This window comes from Brassica napus, chromosome A3 (genome assembly GCF_020379485.1).
Source record: "Brassica napus cultivar Da-Ae chromosome A3, Da-Ae, whole genome shotgun sequence".
NCBI lineage: Eukaryota > Viridiplantae > Streptophyta > Magnoliopsida > Brassicales > Brassicaceae > Brassica > Brassica napus.
The window spans coordinates 29,438,823-29,461,808 of NC_063436.1; the positions used below are offsets into that span (position 1 = coordinate 29,438,823).

The 22,986-nt window shown below is 33.6% G+C and overlaps 3 protein-coding genes across 4 annotated transcripts; 2 read left to right on the top strand and 1 right to left on the bottom strand.

The window, feature by feature from the left end:
- Nucleotides 1–1,079: 1,079 nt before the first annotated feature.
- Nucleotides 1,080–10,602, top strand: LOC106420249 (cytochrome P450 71B2-like). Its single transcript, XM_013861107.2, has 2 exons — nucleotides 1,080–2,053; nucleotides 9,851–10,602. Exons 1-2 carry the CDS (start codon nucleotides 1,127–1,129, stop codon nucleotides 10,463–10,465), a joined length of 1,542 nt encoding a protein of 513 aa, XP_013716561.1. The 5' UTR covers nucleotides 1,080–1,126; the 3' UTR covers nucleotides 10,466–10,602.
- A 544-nt stretch (nucleotides 10,603–11,146) lies between these two features.
- Nucleotides 11,147–12,995, top strand: LOC106420537 (sanguinarine reductase-like). Its single transcript, XM_013861385.3, has 8 exons — nucleotides 11,147–11,489; nucleotides 11,612–11,778; nucleotides 11,851–11,935; nucleotides 12,048–12,153; nucleotides 12,245–12,331; nucleotides 12,407–12,504; nucleotides 12,584–12,693; nucleotides 12,809–12,995. Exons 1-8 carry the CDS (start codon nucleotides 11,150–11,152, stop codon nucleotides 12,872–12,874), a joined length of 1,059 nt encoding a protein of 352 aa, XP_013716839.2. The 5' UTR covers nucleotides 11,147–11,149; the 3' UTR covers nucleotides 12,875–12,995.
- A 7,086-nt stretch (nucleotides 12,996–20,081) lies between these two features.
- LOC106420522 (probable WRKY transcription factor 11) lies at nucleotides 20,082–21,679 on the bottom strand. 2 transcript variants are annotated; one of them, XM_013861368.3, is made up of 3 exons: nucleotides 20,895–21,679; nucleotides 20,459–20,584; nucleotides 20,082–20,370 (listed from the first exon to the last, which is right to left on the bottom strand). In XM_013861368.3, exons 1-3 carry the CDS (start codon nucleotides 21,569–21,571, stop codon nucleotides 20,190–20,192), a joined length of 984 nt encoding a protein of 327 aa, XP_013716822.1. In that variant the 5' UTR covers nucleotides 21,572–21,679; the 3' UTR covers nucleotides 20,082–20,189. The 2 variants fall into 2 exon arrangements, with proteins under 2 accessions (XP_013716822.1, XP_013716820.1); XM_013861366.3 differs by having other exon boundaries at nucleotides 20,459–20,587.
- Between the last annotated feature and the right edge of the window lie 1,307 nt (nucleotides 21,680–22,986).

The window sequence follows — 22,986 nt, forward strand, 5'->3', positions numbered from 1 at the left end:
GTGGAGAAAGTGAAAATGGATACGTATGTGAGCGAGGTAAGTCGCTACAGTGCAGAAACCCTAGATGCAAGATGCAGATGACGATTAGGCGACTTAGAAGCTTATTTGGGTCAGAATAGGAGTTTAATAAACTTGTGTCTTTGCCACTTTAAACAAAACGTATAAGATGGGTTATAAATGGCCCACCGAATCTTTAATATAATGGGCTGGAAATAAACGATTTTCTAAAGTTTCGAAAGTTTTTAAAGTCGTGCTGACATGGCATATTTGTAGAATCTGATTGGTTCGAATTAATCTGCTGATGTGGACAGCCTCTTTGTTGAGTATATTGGCCTTTTAGTATAGGTTAGATTACTGATTAAATATACACGGAATTCAATTAACACAACTACCTACCTTCTTACAATTTTAATTTTAATACATTTATGAAAATATCCTAGTATATCGCTAAAAAAGTTTGTATCACAAATATACACTCTAAAAATCAAAATGACTAAAATATTTTATTAAAGAGATAAATATACACTTATACCTTTAGAATTAACTAATACGAATCTTATGGTTTAGAGTTAAGGGGTGGGGATTTGAGATTGAAATTTAAAATTTTATAAAATAAAAATAAAAATTAAAATTTTGAAAATAAAAATTTTAAAAATAGTTTTAAAAAGTATTTTCGAATTACAAAAAAAAAATTTGAAAAAAATAAAAAAAATTCGAATTTTTTTTATAAAAAAAATTATAAAAAGTTCGAATTTAAAAACATACAATCTAAAACTATAAAAAATATTTTTTATTATTTTTAAAAATTTTTAATTTTAATTTTATTTTTTATGTATCTAGGGTATTATGATCATTTTACCTATTAAATGAAATATTTTGGTCATTTCTCTCCTTATGGTCTATTTTTGTGATCAAAACTTGAAAATAGTCTATTTAGAGAAATTGTTTATACATTTATAATTTTATATTGACTAATTTTTTTAAAAAGGAAGAGCTTTAACTAGATCCACAGAACCACTAAAGTTAACGTCATGAACATGGTTCACTTATTATCTTGCATACAATAATTGATATATACAAGACCTGAGCTTAATTAAGGTCATCGTCACTCCAAGAACTGAAGGCAATGGCTATCTTTTTTCTCTGTTTCTCATGCGTTTTATTGCTTGTTTCTTTTGTCTTTTTCTTGAGAAAGATTAAAGAAAATAAGAGATGTAGTAATCTACCTCCGAATCCTCCACGTCTTCCGATCATCGGGAACTTGCACCAACTCGCAGGATTGCCTCACCGATGCATTCATCATCTCTCCATCAAGTACGGACCGGTAGTGCTTCTTCACCTCGGCTCTGTTCCAACAGTTGTCATCTCCTCGAGTGAAGCAGCTGAACAAGTTCTTAAACTCCACGACCTTGTATGCTGCAGCCGACCAAAAACGGTCGCCACTGGGAAACTCTCTTACGGTTTTAAAGACATTGGCCTTGCCCAGTACGGCGAGTATTGGAGAGAGATGCGTAAGCTCGTTGTTATCGAGCTTTTCAGCCTTAAGAAGGTTCGATCATTTAGGAAGATCAGAGAGGAAGAGGTTGGACTTATGGTGAAGAAAGTGTCGGAATCTGCTTTGCAACAGTCTCCTGTGGATCTAAACAATACCTTTTTCTCTTTAACCGCAAGTATCATCTGTAGAGTAGCCTTAGGACAGAACTTCAACGAGAGTGGTTTCTTTATTGGTAAAGGCAGACTCGAAGAACTTTTGAATGAGTTAGTGTTAGTTCTTGGTGGTTTCACTTGCTCTGATCTGTTCCCCTGTGGTGGACTTGGGAGATTCCTAGATTGGTTGTTTGGAGGACACAATAGGATAAACAAAGTGTTTGAAGAGCTTGATGCTTTTTACCAGCATGTAATTGATGATCACTTGAAACATGAAGCTCATGCAGGAAAGAAAGCTATGGATTCTCAGGCGGATATTGCTGCACTCTTGTTAGGTATGATGGACAAACAAGGAGACAAAGATTATCTCAAGCTCAGCATTGATAATATCAAGGGAGTCATCACGGTAAAACCTCAAATCTTGCTTCATATTTATCTAACTTAGGAATGTATATTTAGTCCCATGTGACTTTTGGGTAGTAAGAGCACCTCTAGTGAGGAGTTTCAACACAAGTTCTCAAAATATAGGAAAATAGAAAATAGTATATTAAGTATATCTATGTCAAAATATCCCATTTGTTACGAAAGTCAGCAACACTTTCGTGTGAGAGTTGATATGGAGCCCATATCATTTAAAACTCACAGTAACATTTGTCGAAACCTCTTTTATATAAGGAATTGTATTGCGATCATTTTATGATGCCCCTTTCGAACGTAATAACATCAATCTCTCTTATTTGGTATACTACTTCTTCTTCTCATTTATTAAGATTATTATTCTTTTCTACTTTCTATTATTTACGTAACATGATCAAACAAATAGACACCTCTTATATACGAAACACAAATGAAACAATATATAATATAATTATAACATGTTATCAGCACGATCACTCTATTATTAATATTCTCTTGATTATTATGTTCGGAGTGGGGCCTCCATTTTTATTTGTTGCGTTTACGATTACCGGAGTGCGGCCCTGCCGCCCCGTCTTTTATTGTTAATTTTACAGTGGTTGCTTAAGGCACCATAATGACCGGTATACCGCCTAAACATTTAATTTGCTATTTTATAATTGACTCCATTATCATAATTTATTATTTTACAGATTTGATCACCTTAATATTTTTGCTTTCAAATTTGACGGATAATTTTATCACCATAGATAACTAAATATATTTAAGTAGGCACATATATTTATATCTGTGTTTAAATTGATAAATTTTACAATTGCTCACTGATTGTTTTTGATTAATTTTTATCGTATGTTCTTACTTCCAACGGTCATATATAAATTTGAAAAAAAAAATTACTTTCTAAACGGCTAGTTAACGGCTATAAACAATGTTTTTATCTATAAATATACTCATTTCTTACTCATTTACTTCATCCAAAACATTTCATCTTCTCTAAAATATTTTCAAATCGCTCCATTCCGGTTTTTCATTACAAAAAAGGATGATTCACATATTTTTGGTTGTATGTGCAATTCTAATTTTTGCTTCTATGTACGGTCTTTTTATTGGAGAATTTGCTCCTGAAGAATTTACGCTCAATGTCGGTTTACTTTTATATGCATTGTTTCTCCTTGTAATTGCGTGTATTATTAATATTAATGGTTCATTTTAAATTATGAAATTCTAATAAAATATATTATTTGATTTTAGAAATCCAATGGCAAACATGGAGAAGCTCCAATTCCCCGCCCTAGACATCACCGGTACCAACTACATTTCATGGGTTACAAATGTCGAACTTCATCTTGAATCTCTTGGTCTATCCGAGACCGTTAAAGAGATTAATACTTCAACGCCTCAAGAAAAGGCTAAATCGGTGATCTTTTTTAGAAGACACCTTGATGAAAGTATTATTTATGACTATGCCAACATGAGAGATTCTAAATAGCTATGGAAGTCTCTGAAAGATCGTTTTGATCATCAGAAAGACATAACACTTCCACTTGCTCGAGATGAATGGCAGAGTCTGAGATTTCAAGATTTCGACAAAGTGATGAATTACAACTCGGCTGTGTTAGGAATTATGGCCAAATTGAGATATTGTGGGGAAACGATCACCGAATCTCAAATGCTTGAGAAGACATACACCACATTCCATAAGAGCCACATCACCCTACAACAACAGTACAGGTTGCGGGGATATACCAAATTTTCGGAATTGATTGTGGCGCTTCTCATAGCAGAAAAGAACAACGAGCTTTTGATCAAAAATCACATGACTCGTCCAACTGGTTCTAAACCGTTTCCTGAAGCAAACGCATTAGATGCGAAGAAACCAGTCAAGGAAAATAAAGCCTTTCGGGGTCGCGGTCGTGGTCGTCAAAACTACCGTGGACGTGGACGAAAGTACAATCCACAAGATAGGAAGTCATTCCAGTGGGTCCGCTCTGAGCAAACCCCTAAGGGAAAAGAACACCAAGGAAATACCACCCAGAAGCGAGAAGAAGCTTGTTTCAGATGCGGTACTAAGGGACATTGATCTCGTTTATGTCGTACCCCTGCACACCTTTGCGCTCTATACAAGGAGTCCGTCAAAGGAAAAGAAAAGGAAGTAAACTTTGCAGAACATTCTGAGGGTACAACGCACCTTGATGCGTCTGACTTTGTGAATGATTTCGAGGAGACCGCTATCACGGAAGCCTAAGTGCCCATCATGTGACTCTTGAAATTCCACAATTATACCATAAATAATTGTTGTTTGTGGAAGATTAATGTATAATTATTATGTGCTTTTCACCTTCTTATGTATAATTATTATGTGTTTAATGTTTGCTAATGATGTATAATATTTTATGAATAATACTATCTTATGTTAATTCTTTTTGTTTGTCTCAGAAATGGACATTACAAATGGAACATCAACCAAGATCAATGCTAGAGATATTTGTATACCAGATAGTGGAACAACGCACACTATTATGAAGCACAGAAAATATTTTTCTGAACTAAAACCGACAAATATCACTGTTAATACAATATCGGGTCCTGCAAACTTGATCGAAGGAATTGGTAAAGCTCATTTCACGTTACCCAACGGGACAAAATTCTCGATAAATAATGCACTATTTTCTCCAAAGTCTAAAAGGAATTTGTTGAGTTTTAAAGACATATATCTTCAAGGATTTGATACTCAGTCTGCAACTGAGGATGGAAAGAAGTATATGTATATTACTCTTGAGAAATCGGGAAAACAAAAGTACTGGAAAAATTACCAAAACTCTCTTCTGGTCTACATCATACATATATAAGTGCCATTGAATCACATTTAGTGTTAAGGAAAATTCTAGTGATTTTACACTATGGCATGATCGTTTTGGTCATCCAGGCACTACAATGATGCGAAAAATCATCGAGAACTCACATGGTCATTCACTGAAACCCCAAGAAGTTTATCAAGGGAATAAAATGACATGTACTGCGTGTTCTCTTGGAAAGTTGATTATAAGACCATCGCCAACCAAAATAGATAAAGAGTTACCAAAGTTCCTTGAACGAATTCAAGGCGATATTTGTGGACCTATACATCCACCTTGTGGACCATTCTATTATTTTATGGTAATGATCAACGCGTCGAGTAGATGGTCACACTTTTGTCTATTGTCCTCTCGAACTATGGCATTTGCGAGATTTTTATCTCAGATAATCAAATTAAGAGCTCAGTTTCCTGATTATCCGATAAAGAGAGTTAGACTGGACAACGCTAGTGAATTTACCTCCCAAGCATTCAATGATTATTGTATGGTAACTGGAATTGATGTTGAACATCATGTTGCTCATGTTCATACACAAAATGGTTTGGCCGAATCATTAATTAAACGTCTGCAACTGATTGCAAGACCATTGATTATGAAATCTAAACTCCCAACTTCTGTGTGGGGACATGCTATTTTGCATGCAGAAGCATTGATTCGAATAAGACCAAGTGCATATCACAAATACTCTCCAATACAGTTAGCCTTTGGACGAGAACCAAACATTTCTCATCTAAGAATTTTTGGTTGCGCTGTATATGTGCCGATTGCACCTCCCCAATGTACAAAGATGGGACCTCAAAGGAGGTTAGGGATATATGTTGGTTGTGATTCTCCATCAATTATACGATACCTAGAACCGCAAACTGGTGACGTATTTACGGCACGTTTTGCTGATTGCCACTTTGATGAAAAAGTATTCCCAGTTCTAGGGGGAGAAAATAAACAAGTAGGAAAGGATATCAAATGGTGTGTACCATATTTACTACACCTTGATCCTCCTACAAAACAATCGGAATTAGAGGTCTGTCGGATTATGCATTTACAAAGCATCGCAAATCAACTACCCGATGCTTTTGCAGACACCAAATTGGTTACAAAATCCCATATATCGGCTGCAAATACTCCTGCTCGCGTAGAAATGCCACATGAACGTGGAGTAGAAGATAATACACGAGAGTCTAAAATACGCTTGAAGCGTGGTAGACCTATTGGTTCTAAGGATAAGAATCCTAGAAAACGAAAGGAGTCAGAAAAACAAAATCTTTCCAATATAGAAGAAAAGTTGGAAGAGATTAACAACGAGGTCAATGACAATGTTAAACATCATGATTCTGAAGAAAATCATGAGATTTCTATTAACTACATTCATAATAGAAAAATATGGAATCGAAACAAAGTGAATGGTGTTGATGATCTTTTCTCATACTTTGTTTCGAAGGAAATAGATGAAGAGAATGATGACCCTGAACCAAAATCTATCTTGGAGTGTCAAAGGAGACATGATTGGATAAAATGGAAAGATGCAATACAAGTCGAACTCGATTTACTTAACAAACGAGAGGTATTTGGTCCTATTATAATCACACCTAAAGCTGTGAAGCCAGTTGGTTACAAATGGGTTTTCGTTCGGAAACGAAATGAGAAAAACGAGGTTATGAGATATAAAGCTCGTCTTGTAGCTCAAGGATTTTTTCGAAGACCTGGAATCGATTATGAAGAAACATATTTTCCTGTTATGGATGCAATCACATTTAGATTTTTGATGAGTCTTGCGGCTAATCAAAATCTAGAGATGTGTCCAATGGACGTTGTTACTGCATACTTATATGGATCTTTGGACACTGATATTTATATGAGAATCCCTGAAGGATTTATAATGCCCTAATCATTAAGTTTTAAACCTAAAGAGTTATGTGCAATAAAATTGCAAAATTATTATACGGTTTAAAACAGTCTGGACGCATGTGGTATAATCGTCTCAGTGAACATCTAACTAAAGAAGGATATGTAAACAATCCTATATGCCCATGTGTTTTCATCAAGAAAACATCATCTGGATTTGTTATCATTGCCGTATATATTGATGACCTAAATATTATTGGGACTAAAGTCGAAATACAAAAGGCATCTGATTATTTAAAAGGAGAATTTGAGATGAAAAATCTCGGACAAACAAAGTATTGTCTTGGCCTACAAATTGAGCATTCTCAAAAAGGTATATTTGTACACCAGTCTACATATACGAAAAGAGTGTTGAAACGATTCAACATGGACAAATCGACTCCACTTAGTACTTCTATGGTCGTCAGATCACTTAATGTGGAAAATGATCCCTTTCGACCACACGAAGAAAATGAAGATATACTTGGTCCTGAAGTGCCTTTAAGTGCAATAGGAGCACTTATGTATCTTGCTAATTGTACTCGACCTGATATATCGTTTGCTGTTAATCTTTTGGCAAGATTTAGTTCATTTCCTACGCAAAGACATTGGAATGGGATCAAACATGTCTTTCGCTATCTCCAAGGAACGATTGATTTAGGATTATTTTATCCTAACAATACTAACGGAGAAATAGTTGGCTTTGTAGATGCATGATATTTATCTGACCCTCATAAAGCTCGATCACAAACAGGGTACGTTTTCACGGTTGGGGGAACCGCTATATCATGGCGATCCCAGAAACAAACACTTGTAGCCACTTCCTCGAACCATGCTGAAATAATCGCTCTCCATGAAGCAAGCAGAGAATGTGTTTGGCTCAGATCAATAAGTAAACACATCCTATCAAGTAGTTGGATCAACGTCGACTCAAAATCGACCATCATATATGAAGACAATGCAGCATGTGTTGCTCAAACAAAGGAAGGATACATCAAAAGTGACCAAACCAAACATAATCCACCAAAGTTCTTCTCATATACCCAAGAACTCGAGAAGAATAAAGAAACTGAAGTGAGATATGTTCGATCCTGTGACAATGCTGCAGACCTCTTTACGAAGTCATTATCCACTACGACATTCAGAAAACATGTTTACAATATTGGAATGCGTCATCAACAAGACCTGTAACGATCGTCTACTCGAGGGGGAGCTTCTGAGTTGTACTCTTTTTACCTTACTATGGTTTTTCCCACTGGATTTTCCAAGAAAGGTTTTTAATGAGGCAACAAGAGATGATATACATGAGATATTAATGATACTGATCTCCAAGGGGAAGTGTTACGAAAGTCAGCAACACTTTCGTGTGAGAGTTGATATGGAGCCCATATCATTTAAAACTCACAGTAACATTTGTCGAAACCTCTTCTATGTAAGGAATTGTATTGCGATCATTTTATGATGCCTCTTTCGAACGTAATAACATCAATCTCTCTTATTTGGTATACTACTTCTTCTTTTCATTTATTAAGATTATTATTATTTTCTACTTTCTATTATTTACGTAACATGATCAAACAAATAGACACCTCTTATATACGAAACACAAATAAACAATATATATATAATATAATTATAACACCATTTAAAATATTTCATATAGTTTTTATAGTTTTGAGATACCCACAGTTAAATATTTTAAAAAATTATATACTTATGTATATATGTATATATCTATGCCAAAATATCCAATTTAAGATATTTCATATAGTTTTTATAGTTTTGAGATACCCACAGTTAAATATTTTAAAAACTTATATACTTATGTACGTATATATGTTGTATGTTGAGAATACCATCTTGGGAATTCTCCATTGAAACTGCTAGCATTCCCACTATCAGGGCCGGGTCTGAATGCAGGCAGATCAAGCATTTGCTTGAGGGCCGGTAACCATATATTTTATTTTGGGGCCAATTTTCCAAATTATTAGGTAGCTTAGATGGTGCAAGGGATTGAAGTTCAACTCCAAACGTCAACGGTTCGAATGCTGACTTTTGCAGTTTAATTTTATTTTAGCTAGTACTATATTAAACCAAAATATATGAAAAACTAATCTTACCTATCAAAACGGAAATAGAGAAACAACAAAATAAAAATGAAATAGAGTGATGAAAACTAATAAAAAGAAAATAGGATAATGATCAGCATTATTAACTCATACAAATTCCTAAAGAAAACAGTTATCAAAACCTAATCCGACTGTTTTCTAATGATTTTTTAGCTCTCAGTTAACAAAGCAACAAAGTCTTTTGTTTTTCCGACATGGCTTTTCTGTTACATATTTTTAAACTGAAGTTCAACAGATTATATTGATTATTGACTATGTCACAAAATGTTGATTAAATTATACAAGTTTTCAGTTAAAATTATGTATTAAGCTTTTCAATATTACTCAATACTTATATTTTAAAAAATTAGGGGGCCAAAAAAAAATCTTGCTTCTAGTCAAGAAAATCTCAGGCACGGCCCTGCCCACTATACATCACTATACTACAACTATTTAGGTCCTGATCACCTGTTTGTGTATGTATGATCTTAGGTTTATGTATAAAGATATTAAACACATGTAATATAACATGTGGGCATCAGGCGTTTATGCACTCTGCCAACCTATTTCATAGAAAATTGATACATATTTCATATAAATGTTATTTTAACATTTCTTTGTTACATAAAAATATTGTTTTAGATTTCAATCTAATTAATATTTACTTAAAACTTAATATTAATTACAAAATGAATTAATTGTATTAATATTTTATTTCAAATATTATTAATAAATATATGTAATTAATAAAAACATAGGTATATTTTATTCATTTTGTAATGGGTATGAAATGTTTAAATAACACGTTTCATCAAATACAAGGAGTACTATGTTCTTTTTCAAAACGTCCCTCTTTAAGTTAACAAAAACACAAAATTAACATACAAATGCAATTGCTTAATTGTATACATGTGTTCATATATTTGTGTGTTGGTTGGTCAGGATATATTTATAGCGGGAGTAGATACAGGTGCTGTAACCATGATATGGGCAATGACGGAGCTGGCTAAAAACCCTAGAGTGATGAGAAAGGCACAAGAAGAGATCCGAAACACCCTAGGGCTCAAAAAAGAAAGTATCTCTGAGGAAGACATTAACAAAGTTGATTATTTGAAGCTCATAATCAAGGAAACATTTAGATTACACCCAGCACTTCCGCTTTTGCTACCAAGGGAAACAATGTCCCATGTCAAGATCAATGGATATGATATTCCTCCAAAAACACAAATCCTACTTAACGTATGGACCATCGGACGTGACCCCGGTCGGTGGACCGACCCTGAAGCATTCATCCCTGAACAGTTTGCTAATACTTGCGTAGATTTCAAAGGACAAAGCTTTGAGCTATTACCGTTTGGTTCTGGTAGAAGGATGTGTCCCGGAATGCCAATGGCTGTTGCTTCTGTGGAATTGGGACTGTTGAGTTTGCTTTACTTTTTTGATTGGATATTGCCTGAAGGGATGATTAGTGAAGGAGAGATTGATATGAAAGAAGCTGGTAATCTTACCATTGTCAAGAAACAACCTCTTCAACTTGTGCCTGTTCTACACCATTGATGAGCATTGTGCTGTCAAAATAAGCTTGATTCGGCTTAATGAGTTATCGTATTCATTTTGTGTATTCATATGTTTTTCACAATGACAATAGTTATTCATACATGTATGTCACATATAATATGTGTTTGTTTTCCTAAGTCATCAAATCTTATTCGACCATCTAGATTAAAAGTTTCAAAAAGATATACTCCTTTGTTCTTAAAGATAATGTTATTAAAATAAAATTTTACTTCAAAAAGATGCATGTTTTAGTTTTTAATGTAATTTTTATTAGTTAATAATGATAAATTATAAAAAATTATACTTTTTAAAATATTATTGGTTTAAAATTATGCAAAATTGGCAAATACAAAAAAAAAAATAATACATTTAATGTTAAAATTTATTATGTTTTTCTAATATGTGTTAAAAGACATAAACATACATCTTTTATGAACATATATAGTATATGTTTTAGTTTTTCACAAATTTAAGAAAATATATTGAATTTTGATTATAAATATATTATTTTATAATTAAATATTTTGACATTTTGAGCCAATTTTTTTTTAATAAATACAATTATTCTTTAAAATTTACAGTTTATCATTATTATTTGTAAAAATGTATAAAACATTAAAAAAAATTATTTATATTTATTTTACATTGACCAAAATTTTTGTTGTCTTTTTAAGTTAACAACTAATGGCTCTTATCCCGTCAGTAATTATACTCTCTCTCTCTCTCTCGCGTTTGCTCACACCATTCATGGCTGCCATTCTCAGCTTTGCTCCTCTCTCTGTTCCCTCTACGACATACCCAAAACCCTCTCTCAGAATCCCTCTTTTTACGTCTCTGCCACTCCCATCATCATCTTCCTCTTCTTCTGGCCTTACATCTTCCTTCCTGGTTAGAAATGAAGCATCTTTGTCTCCATCATCCTCACCAATTCAAGCTCTCGCAGAAGAAGAAGCCGTCGATGATTCTTCCCCTTCAGCTTCTTCTTCAAAGCTTGTTCTTGTCGTCGGCGGCACTGGTGGTGTCGGTACGAACCAATCATCTACTCCAAATGTTCTGTTTTTGAAATTGGGATAATGATGAATTTTTCTCAAAGTTTTCATTTTTATTATTTTTTAATTGGTTCTTTATGATGTTTTGGTATCTCAGGGCAACTAGTGGTAGCTTCGTTGCTCAAGAGGAATATTAAGTCGAGGCTATTACTGCGTGATCTTGAGAAAGCCACCAAGTTGTTCGGTAAACAAGATGAAGATTCCTTACAGGTTGTCAAAGGGGATACTAGGAATGCTGAGGATCTTGATCCATCCATGTTCGAGGTTCTGCCGTCTTCTTTCATTTGCTCATCATTTTCTTTGTTTATTTTTATAGAGTTTTACGGATATGTGTAGGGTGTGACACATGTGATTTGTTGCACGGGGACTACAGCTTTCCCTTCCCAGAGGTGGAGTGGAGACAACACACCTGATAAAGTAGGTGAGAACATTTTCTCTTCATATTCTTTATGAATCTTTTGTATTGGGATGATTAACAATGAGTGAAACAAGGGGTCTCTTACATTGCATGTCATGTTTTGTCTTCTAAAAAGATTGGGAAGGTGTGAGGAATCTCATTTCAGCACTGCCCTCGTCTGTGGAGAGAGTTGTTCTGGTTTCATCAGTAGGTGTCACCAAGCCTAATGAGCTTCCTTGGAGGTGAGACTTATATAGTAGTGTGAAACTTCCATTATCTGATTGTCTCAACATGTTATATATATCTCACTTCATGTATGGTTTTGTTTGACAGCATCATGAACTTATTTGGGGTTCTCAAGTACAAGAAGATGGGGGAAGATTTTCTTAGGGAGTCTGGTCTTCCATTCACCATTATCAGGTTTGGTATAAAAGAGAGTTACAAAATAATACAGTCAACATATGGTTTACTGATATACTGTTGTCATGATTACAGACCAGGTAGATTGACTGATGGACCATACACATCCTATGATCTCAATACTTTGCTCAAAGCTACAGCCGGTGAACGGCGTGCTGTTGTTATTGGTCAAGGTAAATTATGAGATTGTTGGATGCTGAACTATAGAAATTTGAGATAGGCTTGTTTTTACATTAAGGTTCCTTATGACAGGTGATAAACTTGTTGGAGAGGTAAGCAGACTTGTGGTGGCTGAAGCTTGCATACAGGCGCTTGATATTGAGTTTACTCAAGGGAAAGCTTATGAGATCAATTCAGTTAAGGTATTTACTGACGCGTCTGATCAAAAACATGTCTTAATGGGTGTCCTAAAGAACCAAAGCTTTAGTTTGATCATTAAACATATTTTGTTTTTTTTTTTATGGGTTGTGGTTTCAGGGAGATGGTCCAGGAAGTGATCCGCAGAAATGGCGAGAGTTGTTTAAAGTTGCTGAATCCAAATGATAGGGGAGGACACTGAGAAATGTGTACAGATATGGTCCAGTTGTGTATACACACATACTTACTTTTCTTTTGATCTTTTACTTCAACTTTCATCTATATATAAAGGACATGTTCAACTTCACATGGCGACACTAGAGGGCAAAAGAGAGAACAGAGAAACTTAGAAAAATTCATAAAGGTCGAAAATCTAGTACAACAACTAAGAAACAAGGACATTGCTGATCTTCTAGTCATCACATTAAATAGAATAATCTTAACCCGCTTGGTCCCTATTAAGATGAGATAAATGAACTAAAGAGGCCCTTGATCAATGACTACCTGATTAGACACAATCTGCTCACATTTTCAGACAACAATCGGTGCGAACAGGACATGGCTTCAATCAGGCAACAGCGGAAGTAGTGCGTCCTTCTTAAGTTTCTCACTCGGCGGTGTGCCTTTGAAACTTCCATATCTCGCAGGTTTAGGTACGTAAAGAGAGGTAAGAATCTTCTCCAAAGCCCATAGCTTCTGTAAACCGGCACAACACCCTGAACTATCTGCTGACAAACTCTCTCCCTCAAATCCTTTTCTGATATCACCCATGTAGATGGCTTCTTACACATCTCCTCCAACGCATCATTGAAAGATTTCAATCTCTTCTTGACAAGATCACGAGCCGTAGCGTGTCCACCTGAGAAGATTACAAGCCCTTCTCTCCTCAAATGGCTTAGGAGCTGCTTACCCCAGCTATCTCTAAAGAAGACGGTAGCGTGATATCTCGGTTGAAGTCTGATCTCAGTTTGTTCAAAGAAGTGAAGATGTCAGAAGCTTGATTAAGGATCTTTCTTGCTAAAGACGCATCCCTAAGACCTTTCAAAGACTTCTTCAAACTCGAAAGATACTTGTCATCCAGCAACGCGGTGATCCTCCAAATACTCAACGATATCTTCCAACCACTGGATAGCTAACCCCAACAGTTCTCCTCTAGTAGGGAACCTCAACGCTTCCTCTAACCCGTTTTAGTACGGCTAAAATAACAGGAGAGGTCGTTCTTGGGGTCAGATAACAAAGACTTATCAAGTCCATGGACAGCGTAAAACAGCTTGAGGCACTGCAGCTGCAGGACCAACGGCTCGGTTAATGTGGCCACCTTACAGCCACGAGAGCTTCTTTATATATCTGCTCGGATTGGCCTAACCGCAGCTTCAAGGGAGGGTAATCTCTGCTCAATATCTCATCCAACCTGGGACCGGTTTTCCACAGTTTTTTTTTTTTCTCGCGATGCTCGACGAGGAAACTGCCAAAGTGCATGAGAGTCGACAGCCAGGCACAATGTTACAACACAGTATCACTTGCGAAAAAAATGCCTACATTAATAAAATTCAAATGATAATAACATACTAACCTTTTAGTTTAATAACAACAATTTTTTTTTTTGCTTTTTCTGTCAACCCAATTATGTACATTTTCTTAGAAATGTGTTCAGATCTTCCGAATCTTAATTTTCTCTGTAGCCAAGGATTTCCTGAAAATTAGATTCTTAATTAAATTTATGCTTTTGATGGCGTGTTCAACCTCTCTGATGGCAGTGTGGAGAGATACAAAGCTACTGGATTGTCCTGCCCAAGAAAGGGACTTTTTGGTAACGCAGGAGTTAGGCCTAAATTAATTAATTCACTTGTACTTCTCAAATACATAAATGTTTAGGATGTCAAGCAGCTAAGTTCAGAAATAAAATAGTTGATTTTATGTAATCCTTGAGAGAAAACAACATATACGATTTTAGTGTGTGAGTCAGTAGTAATGTAGTTGGCATACCTAGCTAATTTGTGTATTCTGATATATATCTGACTGGCCTAGCTAGCCACCAGATTTGAGATTATGTTTAGTTATGTATTTTGTTTTCCGCGAGATTATATTTAATTAGTTTAATCCATCTGTTAGGTATTGACTAAGATATATAGTTGAATCATCTTTTATGTATGACTTCGGTTTGGCTTTCAACTATGTGACATATTGCCGTACAGAGACATGTATAACAAGGATGAATATTCTTCACCTCTTGTTTGGCAAAAAAAAAAATATATATTCTTCACCTCTTGTTTGGCAGAATAATCAAAATGGTTATCTAGCTAGGTTAACGCGCGGACTGTATATATAAATTGAACCCAAGTCCAGATATGTTACGTGTGTTTTTACTATTACCTGACGCTTCATTTAAATGTTTATTTAGGGATGATAGGTGAACAAAGTCCCATTAAAAAAAAAGACAATGTAAAATGTTGTTTAGTATAGAGGTCCCATATTCTAAACGTATAACTCAACCCGTAAGTAGAAGTTACGTTTCGTCAAAACTAATGTCAATACAAAAGAACAGTCTGATTGGACCACGCTAGAAAGCAGACCTCTACTGTTTTTAATTGTAAATTTCAAAGTATGGCAACTAAAAGAATGAAGAAAAGTGTTTGTCCGAGAATAGAACATGTTCTGCATATAATGATCTTGAATGCATAATATACATGTTTAATTAATGTTCCAAAAAATTGCATTTTTGTAGATTACACATACGACCACGCGATTATTCGTCATACCATGTAAAATCCCAATAGTGACAGACATATGTTTTCATTACACTTTGTTGACTGTTACGTATAATCACAATCTAATTAGGCAACTTGATCATATACATCAAGATGGATATAATCTCAAACGTCAGTCGTTACCAAGCTGGTTCAATATATGGAAATGGAACATGTCGAATATTGAACCTTATAATTAAACCACTAGATTTTGACCCGCGCTTAGAAAGCGCGGGTTTATTTTTTAAATTTAATAATTTTTAATATAAATTTTTATATAAGATAGTTTATAAATTTAGACATATTATTCAGAACCGAATAATCAATCCGTACCAAATTGAAAAAATGAAACCAAACTTGAACCAAAATTTATAAATAACCGAAGATATCATATATCTCTAGAACCAAGATAAATAGATACCTGAATTTTTTAAATACAAATTATATACCTACAAATATTAATTATATGTAATTTCTAAATAACCAAATATCTTAAATATACTATTTATAAGCTGAATTATCCAATAAAAACAAATTACTCAAACATTTTTTTCAAATATTAAAAAATATCTTAATAAGTCCTCAACATTCAGTCTAATTTTCCACTAAAAGGAACCAAAACACCAATAAGTGGTATCCACAGTCAAACCAGTAAACGCAGTCACCATATATAATCTAATTTCAATTTAATAAAAATCCATTAGTTAAAATACTTTAAAATCTAAAACCCATATTAACTCGTGAATCTATACAAGATGACATGGTAAAAATCTAAAATAACATGATAATATTTTTCAAAAGTTGATTAAATTTCTCATATAAATTTTACTAAGATATAAAATTGAATAAACTACATTGTTTTTATGTTATACATTCTAGTTTATGGGTTTTATAATGACTATATTAAGATTAAATTTTTGAGTTTTAGAAATAAAATTATTATTAAGTTGAGTATAGTTGAGTTACCTATAAATGTTAAAAATAAATAATATATTTTATTTAAACATAAAAAACATTCTAAAATGCTATAATTTCCGGAGAAAATATTTATACAAAACCCTTTCTCCTAATAAACCCAGTTGTAAAAGATTTTTATCACAAAAATAACCTATGAAGGTTTTCAAAGAAAAAGCTATAATTTTGAAATATAATTAAGCTTGTTGTTGTACTGTGAAGTATTTCTCTAATCGTAATTGGAAATGAATATGTTTTGACCGTCGAATGGTATCATGTTTTTAACTTTCTGTTAACCGTACTTGCATCATGTTTTTATGTTAGTTTGAGTCATAAAACATTTAATATGAATTAAAAGTTTGGTATTGTTCAGACTTTAATTACCAATAAATCCAAATGTTTTATAGTAACTGCTTTTGTTAAAGAAAAATGATCGTGGGTTGTATGATTATTAAATCAGTTATAAAATAATCTGTTTTTTTAATAGGTTTAGTGGCACAAAAGTAATATTCCAAAGAAAAATAGTGGTAAAATATATCAATGATTCTGAATTAATAATATTGATGTATAAATCTTTGGTGTATTATAGTAAGTTGAGTATTAAATCAGAGCATTGGTTATTTTTATAGTTAGAGAAATATAAGGTAATTGATTAGTGTATAGTTAGAGAAATATAGGGTGAGACCAAAAAAAAAGTTAAGTCTAGTGAATAGGTCCAATAACCTTTCATAAGTAGATTTTTTTGAACATCTTCCCTTTTAATAGTATAGATACATGTAATCCAACTTTTATGAATTTTCTTATAAATCGTCGAGTGTATAGTTTTATTAAAAATAATTAAAAAAATTCTTAAAACATATGATAAGTACGTAGATATATATGAAAGGATCAATTAAAAAAAAACAACTTTTTATCAAGCCACCATGTATTATTAATATATGAATATACCATATGAATCTCATGCCAAATTTCAAGAACTAATTCTCAAAACTTGTAAAAGCTGTGGCTTAGAATTTAACTTTTATTTTATTAAGGTGTTGAAAGCCTTTGGCTTACTAGGGGTGGGCGTTCGGGTACCCGTTCGGGTTCGGATCGGGTATTTCGGATTTTCGGGTATTTCGGTATAGAGGTCTAGAACCCGTTCGGGTATTTCTGTACTTCGGGTCGGGTTCGGGTATTTTTAGTTCGGATTCGGTTAATTCGGATCGGGTTCGGATATTTAGATTTTGAAAAAAAAAATTAAAATTTTCATTTCTCAAGTTTGTTGTATTTAAAAATATAACTTTTAGTTAACTAATTTTCTATTTTTAATAGATTGAATGGTTAATAGATTTGGACATAACATTTTAAAACTAAAAAGACATTAATTTAGTTTTTTTTATGTAAGTTTTTGTTAATTTTTGAAATAAAAAACTTGACATGCATTTTAAGTGATTAACAAATCATTTTTTCCGTAATTGTATGTATATCATATGAACTTAAAGTATGTGTAGTATCAATATAAATATTTTATATAAAATGAGAGATATAAACTAGAAATATATGGTTAATTATACATATGTTCGGTTATCTTCGGATATCCATTCGGGTTCGGGTATTATCCGTTCGGGTTCGGGTATCCAATCTCTCCTTATTCAATACCCGTTCGGGTATTTTACTACTTCGGTTCGGATTTCGGTTCGGGTTTTTCGGATCGGGTTCGGGTGCCACTTCGGATATCGGGTAAAGTGCCCACCCCTATGGCTTACTATAGATTTTGCGGAAAAGATAAACATTTGTGTCTTTATCAGCATGGTGTTGGTTTAGTGGTTCTGTAAAAATGTAGTTTTCTCTGGGTTCCATTCGTGTTGGAAGATGATTAAGCAAATAAGCAATCAATTTCCAGTTTCCGGAATTAGTTGAGTCAGTACAGCTTGGATGACCTAGATATCAAAAAAAAACATTTGTCTTTGTAGCAACCCAAAGGCTTACGCAAGCTCTTGAGAAACCTGAAATGAGGATTTTTTTTTTGTATACCACATGATTTGGTGGTGTGGTCGTTTTGTAATACATGTTATCGTGTATCCTATTTTGCTGGTGGGGCAAAGTGTTAATGGTCTTTGATTTTTTCCTTCCTAACAAGAAACTGAAACTTGTCCCACTCACAATGTATGAGCTTTTCGTACCCTTTAACATAGCGAGAAGCTGCTATGATTTTGATACATCGTGCCAAATTGTTTGTCGTATGGATGGATGTTGACATACATATTAATACGTATAAATGCGAATGTGACACATGAAAGTTACTGGAAGGAAAAATAATGTCAAAGGAAACTTCGTCTAAATTAATATAGTTGACCCTCAACTTGTCTTGAACCCAAAACCCATATAAGATCATAAACTAAATCTATAAATAAAGTGATTTTGCTTATTTGTCATGTTCTCCATGATTTTTGGTAATTTTGCTTACTTATCATATTTTTATTAGGTTTTAGCTAAATCATTGATTTATTATTTGTTATTAGCTGAGTCATTAATATATTAATTTAAAATTTTCTTTAATGAATCTTGTATATATATAATTAAAAACGAATGTTAATAATAGTATAGATTTCTATGTTATATTAAAAACGAATTTTAAACAATGTCTTTACTGAATTTTATATATAATTAAAAATAAATTTTATTTTAAGAGTATAAAGTTTATATGTTATATGTTACATTAAATAATTGATTATAAAATAATATAATAGAATTATAAAAAATAAGATTATTCTTATATATATTGTGTTGCTATGTGAAAACAATATTTTATTATAAAAGTTAAAAAAATTAAGATAAAAAACAATTGATAATTAAATATTAGTCAAGCAAAAAAATTATATAAAGATATTTTCTAAACTATTTCTAAGATATGAGTGTTTTAAAAAATAATTAACACAATAGTAAGTATATATTTTGATAAAAAAACATTTGACATATATAAATACTTTGATGTTTGATTTAACTATTTAAAACCATAAATAATAACTTATTATGTTGGTTTTAGATTAATAAAACATAAACTAATAAGTATTCATAAGAAATTTATACCCGCAAATTAACACAATAATAAGTATATATTTTGATAAAAAAAATATTTGGCATATATAAATACTTTGATGTTTGATTTAACTATTTAAAACCATAAATAATAACTTATTATGTTGGTTTTAGATTAATAAAATATAAACTAATAAGTATTTATAAGGAGTTTATGTCTGCAAATTAATACAATAGTAAGTATATATTTTGATAAAAAAAATATTTGACATATATAAATACTTTGATGTTTGATTTAACTATTTAAAACCATAAATAATAACTTATTATCTTGGTTTTAGATTAATAAAACATAAACTAATAAGTATTAATAAGAAGTTTATGCCCGCATGTACGGACAAAACACTAACTCATTGACTTTTCTAATCATTCATGCCTCTCGTCAACTTTACTTTAAAAAACAATCCAACACCCACCAACTATATATTTGTACTTAACATTTATACCAAAAGAAAAACTATACATTTGTACTTATTAAACTATTAATAGCAAAACAAATGAATCATTGAAAAATATAATTAGTGCGCAATTAATTCCATAACCACTAAACTTGTACCCATATCTGCTGATCATCTAATTTCATAACGCACCAGGAGATTAGTATTATCAAATACATTCCACCAGAGACTAATTTTTCTAATTAAAATATGTTTTAGTACAAAAAATTTACAAATCAATACCTCTATTACTCAACAAATCAAAAACAATACAAGTCAAAGTCAAGCCGAATTAAACACAAAATCATTAACTCCCGAAGAAGAAACATTCTGTTGCATCGCGGACGGGTTGTGATCGTGCTCCCATTCATAAGTCACGATAAGCATCGATGGATCATCCAAAGCTCGTTCCACGTGTTTCCTCGCCGGACACTCTTTAAACGTACTACACTTGTAGTAACCACTGCACCATAAAACAAATAAACACCGTTAGATCATTAAATTGTAAACAAAAATCAACGGTGGATAATACAAGAGTGACAAATAATTACCGTGGGTGTGGTGAGCCCTTGATCGGTTTTTGACCATACTTCCTCCATGAATACTCGTCCGGTGGAATATCTGCGATCTTCGAGCTTATCGCTGGTACCCTGATGGTTCTCTTCATTTTATTTTTCCTGCTGTAATAAATAAAAGAGAAAAAAAAACATATTAATTAACGAAGTTGTTTTAATTCAACAAGACCAAACAGCGGTTCTAACTTCTAACGTGCGATAGGTAGCTAAATGGAGCTGCGTGCCACATGGGATTAAAAGTCAATTAGAGAGATAACCGGGAAAGTATGCTAAACCGGGAATATAATTGAATTATTGCTAACTAATAATCCCGCGGTAATAGTCAACTAAGCGTTGAATTTTCGGACATAACTGAAGTGTTTACTGTACTGGGGTTAGTTGTTAAAACGACAGGTGGGTGACGTAACAATACCTTTTTTTACAGTGGCACTTCCCGTGGCCGGAGCCGGAGATCTTCCCGGAAAAATTCTCGGAGTGCTCGTGCTCTACGCATCTCCTTCTGTAAGGATGGCCTGCCAACGGAGGCTTACCGGAGGAGTTTACAGGCTGCGACGCGAGGAAGATCGAAGATCCCTTGGAGACGCTGCCGTCGCCGGTTATCGCCGACGACATGTAGGAAGAGTTTAACGAGACGCTGAAGTTCTCCTTGGCGAAGTCCATCTCGGAGCTCTTGGAGCTGGATCCGAAGACGGTGGGTTTGGTGAAATCAAGAGTAATGCTCGGCTGGCTCGACGGAGCCACGACCGCCGGGAGAAGCTTCGCCGTTGGTCTAGACGGCTGAGAAACAACAATCGGAGCCGACTCGGGTTTACCGATTTGGCTCTGGTGTTTATGAGGAGACGCGGCGGGGGGAACCGGTCCGCGTCTGAACCGGGCGTGACCAGTACGGTTAAGTAGAGAAATAACCGTTTTGAATTTGGAGACGGTGAAGTCGGTTATCTCGGAACAGTCAACGTTGTTGTTATGTTCGGGGCGGTTAGTGGAGAGGACGCGGATCAGATGCTCCATGCTCTGTAAGCCTTGCGATGCAGCCTCTTGGATTGCCTTTTGATCGTCCATCTGAGGAAAGCGCATTAGATCGACGGCCATGATGGATTGGTTGGTCTCACTGTTTTTTTTTTCTTTCTTGCTATGAGAAGAACGTTGAGAGAGAGAGAGATGGTGGTGGGTGGAGAAGAGAGAGGAAGGATGGCGTGATATATGGTGAAAGGAGGTGACCGGGTCAGGTTTTTGAGATTTTTAGTCAAAGCGGGAAGGCTTTGATCTAACGGCTGTGATTGAGTTGATTTTTTTCCACGGTATAAAGCAATCAAAGTTTGGTCTTCAAGTTCGAGGTTTATGGACCCCACCTGGCATCCGAATTTTATCGTTTCTTCAAATTAAAGATTTTTCTTCATAATGCTCAATTTTCATAATTATTTAACAAAAATAAATAACAAACTTAGAAAAGTATCATAAGTATTTTTGAAATTTGTTATCTAAACTAAATAAAAGCTTTAGCTTTAACCAAAGGTATGGAAAAATTTCTGTAAATTATAAGTTGATAATTAGTTAATTACAATGTCAATGATTCCTCTACGTACGATGGAGAAAGATGGCCAGCTTGATTTTAGTGGAGGCATGGGAAGAGTTTGTCAACTAGACATGGATGATTTTTTTTAAAATAAGAATATTTGAGATATTTGACTTTTTAAGTTTTAATTATATTTTATGTTTGTTCCAATTTGAATCTTCTTTATTGTTGCAAAAGTCTAATGACTAGTATTTGTCAACTATATTTATGATTAACATAATTCGATAGGTTGCTTAATATAATTCGATGACCCTGCTAAGGAGTTTTCATAACAACTAAAATTTAGTGCAAGACTTTTCCATCTGAACAGCAATTATTTAATTATTTTTAACAGAAATTATTTAATTATTTTTACAAAAACCATCTAGAATATTTTTTTCATAGCATTCTAGAAACCTTCTTCACTTGACAATTTGACATTTTAATAAGTGAAGCCTTTGTTAACTTTTCTTATTAACCTAATTATCTACATATAATGGGAAACAACGAAGAACCATTATAATGATATACTAACAACAATGGTTTGACTAAAACATAGTACTATTAAAATTCTATTAGAACAGCGATAGAATACGACAAATGAGGGTGAGATTTGTTTTAAAAAAGTATATAAAAATACAAAAAGACAGAGCCATTGACTACCTCGGTAACCGGGTGGTCCCATTAACTCATATCTGAACCGTTAGAATTTCTAAAGTGTGATCCTACGGTCGATCTGTGAATACTAGTGTTGACTATATATATGATTTTTATGAACCTAAAAAATCTTCAGCCAGCTATTTGGTTCCCACCCTCACGTGTCGACTTTCTAATGTCTCATTGTATATTTATGAAAGAGTTAGCTGTCCCATTTTTTTTAAAGAAGAGAATGCCAAAAATAAATTAGGGAAAGCATACAATTGAGAGAAGAATATTAACTTCACTAATTAAT

What these genes read in the sequence shown, in the direction of transcription:
- LOC106420249 (XM_013861107.2), top strand. Translation starts at nt 1,127, where the DNA reads ATGGCTATCTTTTTTCTCTGTTTCTCATGCGTTTTATTGCTTGTTTCT. An exon ending in ATATCAAGGGAGTCATCACG is followed by an intron (nt 2,054 to 9,850) that starts GTAAAACCTCAA and finishes TTGGTTGGTCAG; the next exon opens with GATATATTTATAGCGGGAGT.
- LOC106420537 (XM_013861385.3), top strand. Translation starts at nt 11,150, where the DNA reads ATGGCTCTTATCCCGTCAGTAATTATACTCTCTCTCTCTCTCTCGCGT. An exon ending in TGCTGTTGTTATTGGTCAAG is followed by an intron (nt 12,505 to 12,583) that starts GTAAATTATGAG and finishes TCCTTATGACAG; the next exon opens with GTGATAAACTTGTTGGAGAG. An exon ending in ATGAGATCAATTCAGTTAAG is followed by an intron (nt 12,694 to 12,808) that starts GTATTTACTGAC and finishes TTGTGGTTTCAG; the next exon opens with GGAGATGGTCCAGGAAGTGA.
- LOC106420522 (XM_013861366.3), bottom strand. Translation starts at nt 21,571, where the DNA reads ATGGCCGTCGATCTAATGCGCTTTCCTCAGATGGACGATCAAAAGGCA. An exon ending in AAGTGCCACTGTAAAAAAAG is followed by an intron (nt 20,588 to 20,894) that starts GTATTGTTACGT and finishes TATTTATTACAG; the next exon opens with CAGGAAAAATAAAATGAAGA. An exon ending in AAGGGCTCACCACACCCACG is followed by an intron (nt 20,371 to 20,458) that starts GTAATTATTTGT and finishes TTTATGGTGCAG; the next exon opens with TGGTTACTACAAGTGTAGTA.